This window comes from Cylas formicarius, unplaced genomic scaffold (assembly GCF_029955315.1).
Source record: "Cylas formicarius isolate icCylForm1 unplaced genomic scaffold, icCylForm1.1 PGA_scaffold_7__23_contigs__length_41026272, whole genome shotgun sequence".
Taxonomy (NCBI): Eukaryota; Metazoa; Arthropoda; class Insecta; order Coleoptera; family Brentidae; genus Cylas; species Cylas formicarius.
This window is the reverse complement of record NW_026844352.1, coordinates 25,171,636-25,184,862: the sequence shown is the minus strand read 5'-3', so window position 1 is coordinate 25,184,862 and position 13,227 is coordinate 25,171,636. Positions and strand designations below refer to the sequence as shown.

At 34.2% G+C, this 13,227-nt stretch overlaps 1 protein-coding gene across 1 annotated transcript in view; it reads right to left on the bottom strand.

Moving 5' to 3' along the window:
- Window positions 1-13,227, bottom strand: part of LOC132705094 (cholecystokinin receptor type A-like) — a 47,715-nt gene that overhangs the window by 12,378 nt on the left and 22,110 nt on the right. Inside the window, exons 3-5 of the mRNA XM_060675524.1 lie at window positions 12,316-12,430; window positions 3,800-3,997; window positions 2,068-2,247 (exon numbers count right to left, since the gene is read on the bottom strand). Of these exons, the coding sequence (XP_060531507.1) occupies window positions 2,068-2,247; window positions 3,800-3,997; window positions 12,316-12,430 (493 nt within the window). The remainder of the gene's footprint in view (window positions 1-2,067; window positions 2,248-3,799; window positions 3,998-12,315; window positions 12,431-13,227) is intronic.

The following is a 13,227-nucleotide window of genomic DNA, read 5'->3' as shown; positions in this document are numbered from 1 at the left end:
CCCACAACAGTGTCATGTTAACAATTACAATAAAGTACATAATAACATGCAAAGCTGCTTTTACAACAATAAAAAAAACAAAGAGAACAAGAATAAACAAACAAAAGCGGTGAATAGAGTCCGGCATAGAAAGTAAAAGTAAACAATTAAAATAATTTTTGAAATGTAAAAAGCAACAAATCCAGCAATGTTATACATAGAGAGGGCAAAGAAGAAAATTTTGTGTAATATAAAAAGATTACGAATTTACGAATTAGATAACGATTGTTTTAATCATGTGAGACTGTGAACAAGGTAACGGTTTGCAGCTCAGCACACGCATCAGGGGAGAATTTGGAGTAATTGGTCTTACTAAAGGGAATAATAAATCGTCCAATGTTAAGAGCTTATAATGCTTGCGACCTTTAAGCCTTGGGCTATTAAGTTAAGAAATTCTGTAAGAGAAGCATTTCAAAACTTTCAATACAATTTTTGTATACGTTATACCTAGAGCTCCAAACGACAGATGCAAAATTTATTCTACTAACAACATACGCTTGATATTGGCTAAGATAGCTCTGTTGACAACTTTTACTTGCCTACCAATAAAGTTTAGCATTTGATAACAGGTTATGACAGCTTCTCCTCCAATATTATTCCGAGATCCCGCACTTTTTTCCTGTGTGCTATTTTTGACAGAATAGTAGGGAACAGGAACCAGATTTCTAGTTAACATAACATTTTTCGATGTTTATAAAGAGACCAATATTTTAACAGTACGATTCAAAGCACTTAATAACTGCCTAATAACTTTACCCAGTCGGAAGTTGAATTAATTTGTCTGAAAATGTGAGGGGTCCGGAAATGGCAAAGTGTATGCCCGAGTTTTAACTATTAATAGGGACTTGAAAATTCCTGTAGCGTTGGTTCTGTGTATCCAGCACTCAAAAAGAAAAACACTTGTCACGGGTAGAAGTATAGAGAGAGACTAGTGCACACCAAATTGTAAATTAAGGATCTCAATCTTTACCTGTCGACATGCTATATATTCAAATAAATAAAAATAGAAAAAAACTAACCGCTTGAAGTTTATTTTTATTCATTTTTTGCTTATAAATCATCACTCTTAATAGTAATCACCATCTCTAAAAACCTCCGAATCTAAGTTTTCATGCCGATGTTTCAAAAACAGCTTGAGCTATAGAGAAATAACAATTTCCAAGACAGTCTGTATATAATTAATGCATTAATGTAATGCACGCCCGTATTTGCAAAATTTAAAAATTTAAAATGTGGCGAGTGTATTCGAATGCAATTATCTCGAAAACGGTGTATTTCATCGAAATAAATACGTCTGTTTTACTCAGAAATCACTACTACATTACATTCAGAAGAATACCGAAACGTTAATGACAAGTAAGTTATGGCAGGAAATAGAGAGACTAAGGGGTTCAACTAGCGCCCTCTATATATCATGTGAAAAAATTGAATATAATCCCCGAATCCAATTTCCGTTTTCGATATTTCAAAAATTGTTTCAACTATAGAGAAATAGCAATTTTAAAAACTACGCACAAAACGCATATTTGGCGGGATTAGTGCATATAAATCGAACTTTAAATATCCGTTAATGTTTTCTTTTGCTAACCAAAACTAACCATAAGTCGGAGCTGAGTTTCTTGTGTTCGACTGTTGTTTAATTTTGTTGTGGTGCAAAATTGAATTGTTCTGCGGATCCAGCTGAGACGACAGAACGCTTGCTAATAAGAAATGCTGACATTGGCAATTCTTAAAAGGCCCCTTCTTTTTTTTAAGTACCACTTTAAAGTTCAGCAGTTCTTCTCTTAATGTTTCTCTTTGGCAGAAACCCAACAGGCATTACTCATTTTATTTTCCACACATATTTTACAGTATTCCATAAAATAATATATTATCAGGTAGTTTTAATAAAAATATGAAAAACGCCACGTTAAATATTCCCAAAGTTTTATTTGTAGCAGAACTCTACAATTGAGAGAAATAGTAAATTAAATGTTTTATTACCTTTAGTGGCCTAATCATTTATATTAAATATACATATATACTTACAAAATTTATCAAAGGAGTTTTGTTCCATTTCTCTTTGTAGTCCTTTCCAGAGTTTTTCAATGATCATGAAATACGCGAGGCTCATAATAATTAGCGGAATTAATAACAAAATTGCGTCCAAAATCAAATTAAAGGCCACTTCGGTGTCATAGCTAGGCCAAAGCTCCCTACACTTGTAACCTAAAATTTATAGATGGCATTTTTTCGAGTATAGAGAATTAGGCCGATCTTTTTTATTCGAATTATTTGTGCCCTTCGCAACACTTGTTGCATATAGTTATTAGTGATTATATAGAGACGGGGAAGACAAATAATAATTAGTTATCCATTTAATAGTATTATTTAAAAGTAACATTGCATTTTTCAAAACTCTTTGTAGTTTGGGTGTTAATTTGGTTAACTCTAGTTGGAGTAGTCAGTAGTCTTGTGAAACTCACAAATTTTCAAATATACACTAAGCCTCTGTTTCACCTTGTATGTCCTGTAATTATTTAATTAGGCTTGTTATCATTTTTTCGAAAATATACAACATATAAGTGCTCTTTGAAATAAAAATCATGGATTTTTTTTATGAGCACTGGAAACTACAGATCTTTTTTACATGTAACCTGTCAAAATAAATATGTGTGTATTCAATATTAAGGCCGCCTTTTTAAGGTTAACATGAACGTTAGCAGAAAGGAGAGGAGGCAGAAATGAAAAGTAATAAATGTCATGCCTGTTTGGCAACTAAAGTATATTAGGAAGGAGAACACGTTTTTCCCATAGCCTTACCCACCGATCTAGCGTGCGGGCAGCGTCACTTTACCACGTCACTTTCGTTCGGACATTTCCGGAATTTTGCCGCACGGGTGTGCGAGCAATCGGATGTTTTCGAAGATATTTCCCACGCCTTGAATTTTGACGTTTGTCAATTCTGACGGTCATGTCAGTGAATGTATTCGTGTTGTTTTGAGCAAAGTACCCAAAAACTAACTGTCGTAGAAAAAGTATAGTATGCAACACGTTCGGTAAACTTTTTAAGTCACTCGTTTATTAAACACTCGCTCCGCTCGAGTCCAATACCGTTTACCACACTTGTTGCATAATTGTGTATTGAAAACACACACATACCTACAAATATGTTATGTATTCCATTAGAAGAAACAAAAGTTTAGTTAGTATATCAACATTAGGGACTTTCAGAAGAAAACTGACTAGGCCACTGCATTCGACGTAAAAAACCCTATCCAGGCCCGTTGTTGCCAATTAGATAAGTTAACACATAATCGAGCTATAAGACTGCCTAAAAATGCAACAAAATTACCCTGAATCTGAAAATCCAAAATAGTTGTGAGATTCCTGTTTATGCCACCAATCAATTCATGAAAAAGTAGTCATCGGTCACGACAGGCGATAGCTTTATTAATAAGAGAGATACGCTGCAAAAACCATTAAAATGGGATACAGATACACTGAAGCATTAATAAGCTCTTGTGAAGAAAATTAGCATTCGGATTTCTTAAAAACAAAATGGTGAAATTTATCCTACAAGCATCTTCTGGTAATATTTCCTTGTGATAAATAACACAAGGCTATAAGAGCACCAATTTTCCATTAAAGGTTTTTCAGATTCAAAATTCGTATCGTCTGCATTAACAATTAACAAAACGGAATTTAAAATTTGATAAAGAGGTTTTTAGTTGTAAATCATTCATGAATTAATATGAAATAGAATAATTCATTTGACTACCTCGTTTCGTAGCTTGCAAAGTAGAAAAAGCCAAAATTGGCAGGTTCCATGACAAACTGATGATCCAAAGAACGCAAATAATTTTTGAAGCACGCGATCTGGTTTGCCACCGTCTCGACTTGAGTGGTCGGCAAATAGCGAAGTATCTCTCCATAGAAATAGCTACCAATGTCCAAACGGCGACCGACACAGACACAGCTGTAACAAAAAACATTATCCTTGAAATTTTTCCCCGTTTTCAATAGATACGACAACAAAACAAAGTCCGATAGTTTGGTGAAAAGCAAATTCAAATTTAACACGAATAATATGCAGTTAAAATCGGCATTCCAGTTACCTAAATAACATGTAATCTGATGAGCCATGCGCAAATTAAAGAGTTCGATATTTTATTTACATTTTCATGAAATACGAGACATAATTCTCTTCTTAGGAGTTATACCAGTTCTCATACAAAGTTAAATGTAGGTTAGTATTTTAGGGGTAGTGCTAATATAAATTCAGCCATAATGTCACAAAAAGATACAAATCCAAAACAAAACCTTTTACTACAGAATGTCATATTTGTACAGGGTGAGTCAATGATATATAAAAAATATATATATAAAAGAAGCTGTCAAGATTGTTAGGATGCACAATTGAAAAATATTTGAAAGTATAAATTCAATATATATTGCGTGGAATGAAAAATGTTGGTGGGGGTGAACAACAAGAGTCTTCAAGGGTGCTTTTGCGATGGTTGGAAATAGAATACTGGACATTATCAATGCGTCATTTTCTAAAGGGCAGGTTCCAGAGGAATGGAAGTCATCTTTGGTGGTTCCGGTGCCGAAGGTTCCAGGTACTAAGCTGCGTTCTAATTTTAGACCGATCAACACCGTGCCAGTGTACGAGAAATTATTGGAACTCGTTGCAAAGAAGCAGCTGCATATATTTAAAATGTATATTTAAAATGTAATTATTGTGATGGAAGTAATTTCATTTTTTTTGTAGTCAATCGGGATTTCGAACGGGACATTCTTGCGAGACTGTGATGGTTAGTATCTGTAATGAATTTGTTGGGGCTGTCGATGACAAGAGTTTTGTTTTGGCTGTATTTTTGGACATTAGAAGAGCTTTTGAGACTGTCAATAGGGATATTTTAATAGCTAAGCTAGGAAATATGGGTATAAAGCACTTAGTCCGGGATTGGCTAAAATCTTATTTATCTGGCAAAACACAAAAAGTAAAGTATGAGACAATTGTGTCTGAGTCTATCTTGGTGGATCATGGGGTACCACAGGGGACTGTTTTGGGACCATTCCAGCAAAATTGTGTCGTTGGTAAAAATATCTAAGAAATGCAGCGAGATATCAATGATGACCTGTATCGAGTGTTTGTATGGCTGTGCAACAATAATCTTAGCATTAATGTCAAGAAGTAGAAGTTCTGTTTGTATGGCAAAAAACATAGATTGAGTGGCTTGGATCTGCAGAGTGTTAATATTAATATAAATGGCGTTAATTTGCAGTATGAGAAACATATAAAATCTTTGGGAATTATATTAGATTCACAATTAAATTTTGATGCACATTCTGATTATATAATGAGAAAGTTCTCAGAAAAGGTAGGTTTCATATCTAGAGCAGGCAAAAATTTAACAAGTGATACAAAATTGCCACTTTATAATAGCTTGGCGGCGCCACATCTACAATATTGTTCAACTTTATTGTTTAGTATACCTAACTATAGACTAAGCGAACTTCAGAAAATACAAAATAGATATACGCCTGTGATGACTATGTTAAATGTGTTGCAAATATTAACTATAAAGCAAAAAAGTAATGTTTGATGCCTTTATATTCATATTAAGACAAAAAATAAAATGATGCCGCCATACATTTGTAATAGAGTTAATTACTTTAAGAATGTTCATGACTATAACACTAGAAACCGTACTGATTTCATCTTAGTCAATCGATGTAAAGCTACACATATGTTGAATACCATTTTAAATAAAGGTTTGTTAGAGTTTAATAGGCTGCCAAAAAATATTAAGGAGTGTGAAAATTTAAATGCTTTTAAAAGATTAATTAAAACTTATGTATTGTATGAAATTTTAATCTGATTTTTCTTTTATAATTGTTTCTGCTATTATCGACCTCTGTTTTGTGTACTTTTGTACTTTTATACTTATTTAAATTTTCCTATTTTGCTACTGACTCGTATATTTAAAATGTAAATACGATTGTTTTCTGTTATAGCTTTATGCTAAATAAATACGATTATTATTATTATAAAGGATGGCTCAAAAGAGCGTAACCAATAAAACATACATTTTTAAAATTGGAACATCGTATGTTCAAATTTTGTTTTGAATTCCTTTTAAAATTCCTAAAAATGTTTATTACTAATAATAATATAAAGTAGTAGTTTTCCCGCTGGCAAAAAAATTACGATAGTGCCATTATTTTTGAAGCTAACGTTATTCGCAGATTACAGGGTGTTCAAAATTAACGAATATATTTGAATTATTTTAAATTGAAAAATCTCTATTTTCCTAAATGGTACGCCTACAATTGTTATTACGTATATCATATACCTATTTTTAATACTTCGCGATTTGTTTTAACTTTTGCAATATTTACCCTTCTTTCAAAATGACATTGCTAAATTTTTACCTGAGAGCTGAGTAAATAAATTTATTGAATATATTGTGGTGTCAGTGAATAAAAATAAACAAAGTATGGATTTTCCTATAGCTGAATTAATTAATGTGATTCACACACTGGGTGAGACAGGAAAAAATACTTTGGTGCCAGTAAGATTTTCAGGCGACGTACCCTAATAGACATATACTAACTAGACGTTCTCTTCAGTATTTAATGGAACGGTTTGATGAAAGACAAAAAGTGGTACACCGAAATGCGACCAATGACGAAAAAGAATTGAAAATTTTACTTTATATTAACAATACACTGCGCGTTATTTTTGTTAAAACACACTTTTAAAAATCCTAGTCCTCGCATCGCTTGCAGACTTTTTACCACTTACATTCGCCCCATACTGGAATTTGCTTCCCCAGTCTGCGTCATAGCGATGTTCTGGAAAGAATGCAACGAGCCGCTATGCGCTGACCACTTCAACTTAGACACACCTTACGATAACCGTCTCAAAATACCGCTAATAGTCTGCCAACATTAAGTCAGCGAGGAGATCTCATTCAAATATATATGTTTGTGGTCTTGGGCAATGATGAACGCCTCCATTTAAAATGAGAAAGGAACAATTCAGGGGTTCTCATCGTCTGCACTTTAACAGGACTTTCGATTATTGGAACAGTTTACCCCCATATGTTGTGTGTGCGCCGAACTTGTCTGTATTTAAACGTCGCTTGGACAGTGTATAGTTTCACAGCAATAAATAAATATTTATTATATGTGTATATCAATGTGCATAATAGGTTCTCCTCTGCATTTTATTCTTTGTAATAATAATAATAATCTCCAGGCCAGTAGCTGTCAAGTAGCTGGCTTATGTAATACATCCCAATCTACTAGAAAATGGAACTACACCAAAAACTTGCAATGAAGCAATAGAGGCCCATACAATTTTTTTTTCTGAAATAATATGTTCGGATGAAGCTACTTTTCGCCGTAATGGTGCAGTTAATCGTCGTAACATGAACAATTGTTCAAAAGTTCAACATTCTGGGTACGGGAAGTGCAAAACCAGAACCATTGGTCACTTAATGTGTGATGTAGGATTAAACACAGAGTAATTGAAATTACTTCAACTTCTTCAAGAAGGTGATTATATTGATGTCCAAGAAGTGCGGTTTCATCAATATGGACCTCCCCCGCATTACCATCGAGATTGGATGGCCTTCGAAATCATGTGACTTAACACCACTAGTTTTCTTTTTGTGGGAATATAAAATTGAGATTTTTCAATTCCAAATGAGCCAAATATAGTCGCTAATTTTGAACACTCTAAAACATCCAATTTAAATTCCGTTCCGTTGAATAACGCTAATATCAAATAATGACACAATTGTTTTTTTTTGCATCTAGAAAAATTAGAATATTGAAAAAACTATTAGGTTTCGTAAGTTATAATTATTAATAAAAAAAAGTTGCAGTTAGTACTTAACGTGATAAGAGATAATAAAAACCGGGAAGTAGTCTTTAATCCAATCTAGTTATCGTAGATTTAATGCCGCTATTAAACACAACACTAAAAAAGAGAACGGGATACAGTTTTTTTGCACCTATCGCTATTTACAATAAATTTATTGAGTGTATATATTTTATTGAAAGTTGTCTATCCAAACGCTTCTATAAACACTATCATTCATTGTTATACTATGATAATACGGTGTCTTGGCAGAAGTGCAAAATAGGCGATCTATTCCCAACTTCTCCCTACATTTTCTCTTTAAGTATGAGTACTGTATTTTCAGCATAAGCTATTCCACCAACCCGTATTTCTTGTATGTAATAGTTAAATCTTAAATAAGCAGTGAAGCAGTGAGACTTAATATACTTAATATACTAAAAATCAACAAAACTACCATTTACTTTTTCCCAATCAGTTAAGGAATCTAGTATTTCACTAGAGCATCAGTATTGATAATGCATTATATGCAGAATAATTTGTGCTCCCTAGTTACATTATCCAGAATAAATCCAGAAAAGCATTTACTTCAGGTGTTAGTTGATTGAGTAGCAGTCAGGAGTAAAAGTCTTAGTTAGTTAAATTGGCTCCAAAATTCCCTTTTGAAAATGACTAATTAAATAGCGCCCAATTTTCAACGCTGTTGCTACGATGAGTTTTCGAGCACGCGTTTTGACGTAGTGCCGGTAGTTTTTGCGATCTCGTGTTTAACTCATTTATTTGGCAATTATACATTCTCACAGCGTAATTCGTGGTATAAGTGAATAAAGCAATAAGTTTGTCAGGTTCTTTAGATCTTGGTTATAAAAAATTGAAAAAAAAACAATTGCTTGGACGTTCATATTGTTGAAGGGGGAAAGAAAATGAAGAATAAGAAAGGAATTTGTCATAAAAGAATATCAAAATAAATCAAATTGTATTTAATAAATGCGGAAATATGCGTACAAGCCACGAGAAAAATATTTCTTATTTAAATATGAAGCTAAGACGGCAGAAAGTGTGTGACGTGCCAAAATCTCAGGGGCGTATGGTAAATGGCACCACAATACCCGGCTAGGTTACCCGCAGATATTCAGGGTAGTTTAGCTGCTATCACCAAGCCCTAACAAAATGTTGAATTCTGGGCGCCACGTGAATTGTAAATCTACGGTCCGGCTTGGTTACCGCAGCTGAACCAGACTGAACAGCACAAGGTGAGCCCCCAAATCACGAAAAAGCTCTGCCTGCTCTGTACCTCGGCACCTTCGCAATGGGCTCAACTTCTTAAATGGGGCAAGGAAATGAAAATCTAAATTTAAGTGAATGAATTTAATTAAGCTGGAAATAATATAACCTAATTCGGTAAAACTTGCTAAACCAATATACAATGTTAAAGCTCGACCAACTAAGTTACGGGTGTATCAGGTGATTTACTGAAACTTAGTAAAGTGTGCACCAGGGGTATACAGAACGCCCGCGGAGAACAAGTTCTGCAACGTGCAATAGCAGAGGTTATTTTCGAATAAATCGGGCTAGTGCCACTCATACGGGTGCGTCACAACAGGGGAGGGTCACTTATAGCAGTAACAAAATCCCATATAACTAACGGTACCTCACAAGCTTCATAGTTTCGTGTCCCGTTGCATTACCGTCCTCGGCGTCCACCGCTCGCCACGTCCTAGCCCAAGTGTTTCTAGGCGGAATACGTATACAGTGCACGGGGCTCGGTCAATAAGTGGCTCACAGCTCACAATCCAACAAAAGCAAGTCCGGAGACAGTGCACGGGCAGACTCCGTACCAATCAGTGGGTCACAGCTCCACAAATCCAACAGAAGCAAGTCCGGAGACAGTGCACGGGCAGACTCCGTACCAATCAGTGGGTCACAGCTCCACAAATCCAACAGACCCAAACCCGGACAAGCAGAAAAACCAAGAAGATAAAAAAAAAACCCTAAAAACAAGCGTCTCTAGAAACACTACCTCCCTAACAGCGTAAAATTAGCAAACAGTGCCAGATTAGAGCAAGGTTAACCTACCTCGGCCACGAGGGTTTTCTTAATGGGGGACCAACGATGTCGGGTGCCCCTAGGAGTCTCTATCGGGAATTGGACGGCAGATAAATCCCCTCTCGGGAAACTTGTGCACCCAAGCAACAAGTCGCAGTAGCCGTGGCGGAAGGCTCGATCCCCAAACTCGGGAAATTTCCAACCAATATTGCAATGACCTTCACCAGGCTTCTGCCGCCATCAAATCCATCGAGGAAAAAAGGAGTCCCAAAACCCCGTCCACCACCTTAAATATAAGTCCTCAGCCACAAAAAAATTGGAGGGAATCGAGGCCTGAGAATAGGAACCGATCGAAAACTAACAAAACAAAATAACCCTAGGCACAATACCAACCTAACACTTCCAAACCAATACTTCGGAAATCCGGAACAGGACTACTACGGACTTCGATAGAAAAATCTACTGCTTCGCTGTAAAGCAGCTTTGTATAACGTTGAAAAAAAAATAAAACCCATTAGGAATCAAATCCGAATTTGTAATTTTCGGGAACTATGCAACCAGTATTTTACCAACCCACAGATGCCGCGCTAAACCTCCAATCGGCGTTAGCCACATTCACTAAGGACTCTCGCCCAAATAATACGACGGTCCTAATCTTTAATAAATTAATATATTAAATACGCCAATAAAGGGTAATAATAAAACGGAACCGTGACAAGTGTGTCAATGACGGGTGTCATTATCAAGCAAAAGCATATAGTTGTGCGTGTTATAGGCAACGTTCATATCATTCAAAGTTTTAAATTGTAAAGTTTAAATACTAAAATTTTCAATTCTCAAACTTAAAATTTTGATCTAATCTTTTATGTGCACCTCAGGGCTAGATTTATTTGCCTTTGTTGCTGATGACAAAACGGTGGTTTTGGTTGTGAACGTTAAAGACAGAATCAATACTTGCGTGGATTTTCTTCTTATTACAGACAAACCAAATAGTTGAGAAATATTACTATTACTATTTTGGTAGAATATTTGAATACGCGGGTTTTAGGGAAGGATAATTTTTCTTTGGGAAACTGTAAAAAAACAATAGGAAACTGTATAGAACCCATAGCGATGTTTATGTGATAAATTTAATATTTATATGAACCCGAGTGCCTGTTGAAACGCAAATTCTACAATTTCAATTCTACTTTTTAATACAGAACACACAAACAGATTATCATTGGTTTTACCTAAGCCACTGGTGCCGAAAAAACATTAAATGGGACACACTGAAACCAACAAATCTACGTGTTTCGCTTTCGCGAAATGATATCATAAAATTTAAAGCCAGTAAAGGACGAGCGTGTCCGAACTCCGAAAGTAACGACATTTTTACTCGTCAAATCTCGTTAAAAAGAAAAGTTAGCTACTAATAATAAATTACGGCATAAAAAACTGCACATAAACAGTATTACAAGTGCTATAACCTCAAAAAAATTTTTTTTGGGATAAGCATACTTTCCTTATTTTTATTACATATGATAAGAGGCATTAGAGACACGAAAAAAAATTGTAATATTTTATCTTCAGGAGAGTCTAAGAAACTTCTTTTCGTATCTCCGCGAAGAAAACCCAGTGAACCCAGGAATTTCAAGAAAAAATTAAATTACCTCAGCAGTATGTGTTGATATTTTAAGAACAAATAAATACAAGGTTGCCAATAACGAACTATAAAATTTGAATTAAAAAATCATTCGGAGCACCATTTCTATAATTTTATCGTATTTAGCATTTAAAAAATAAATGTTTTGTAAAACAGTTTTTGAATTTTTTTTAATGTCGAAAAATTGAACATTTGAACTTTATCAAAAACTACCTTTGCTGAAAAATACCTACAACAAACGCTATTTAAACTAATTATAGAAAAAGTTTAAAAATATATATTAAATTAGCATATTATTTGGCACACAGTATATACTTCGCCATTATACCCATACAGATAGAGACAACTTGCTTACTAGTCTTATTTAAAAATTTACTTTTTTATTCCGTTTTACAAAATTCCTAATTATACAACGCGCGGAAAGTGTCATTTTACCACGTCTGTTTCGTAACTCACGAAACCAAGCCACTTCGGACATTTACGGGAAGTCACTTGTATAAACTCGTGATTCAAATGCCGGTTACCGCTTTTGTTGGATATATAGTATTACATATGTTAAGCATGTTATGTATGTATATTAAGTATGGGAGACTTCAGAATAATGACTGCGTAATTATGTTTTCAAGTAATTAATGACAATTAACCCGCAATTTGTCGAAATAAATCAAAACTCAGCACACATAAGATTTGCAAAATAACATCAACATTTTTAAAGGGATATTAATATTACCTTGGAAATATGGTATCAACTTACACATCCTTTCACCGAATATAAAGTTTCTCAGCACTTGTCCGACTAAGGTAAAAGGCATGCAGAAAACTCCCAACAAAAGATCAGCTAGTGCCTGAAACAATAAAAAAAAAATTAATCTTGTGCCTAAAGCATTAAAAAATCAACCTTGAACATAAAGCTTTATTTGTCTTCCACAACTTAAGCCGAATAAATCTCAACTCGAACTCTATTGCTTATATAATGGTTGGCTTATGTTAGGGATTAATCACCTTTTCAAAGAATTTGCAAAATTTCTCAAAAACAAATTAAGTCAAAAGTTGTTGATTTACTTACATTTTCTAATTTTAAATAGAACACCCTGTATATTAAGGCATTAATCAATTCCCCGGAAATTTCTAGACCATGTTTAGTATATAATAATTATATAATTATAATTAAGTCTTGCGGTATCTGACGTATTTTCAACTTTATGTAAAAAATGACATTTGCGGGAATTATCGATGCGTGCTACTGAAAGCTTGATTTCCTTATAAAAGGGGATCGAGGGGAAAACCACAGGTGGACAATATGAACGAATTCCGCGAAGAAAACAAAAATAAAATAACCTCAGCCGTATGTGTTGATATTTTAAAAACAAATAAATACAGGGTGGCCAAAAACGAACTATAAAATTTGAATTAAAAAATCACTCGGCGATCCATTTTTATAATTTTTTCGTATTTAGCATTTTAAAAGAAGGCGATAAATGTTTTGTAAAACAGTTTCTGAATTTGTTTAATGTAGACAAATTTTACAAATTTTATCAAAAACTACCTTTGCCGAAAAATATCAAGATTGATAAAAACCTGCAACAAACACTGTTTTAAAATAATTATAGAAAAATTTCAAAAATTATATTAAATTAGAACA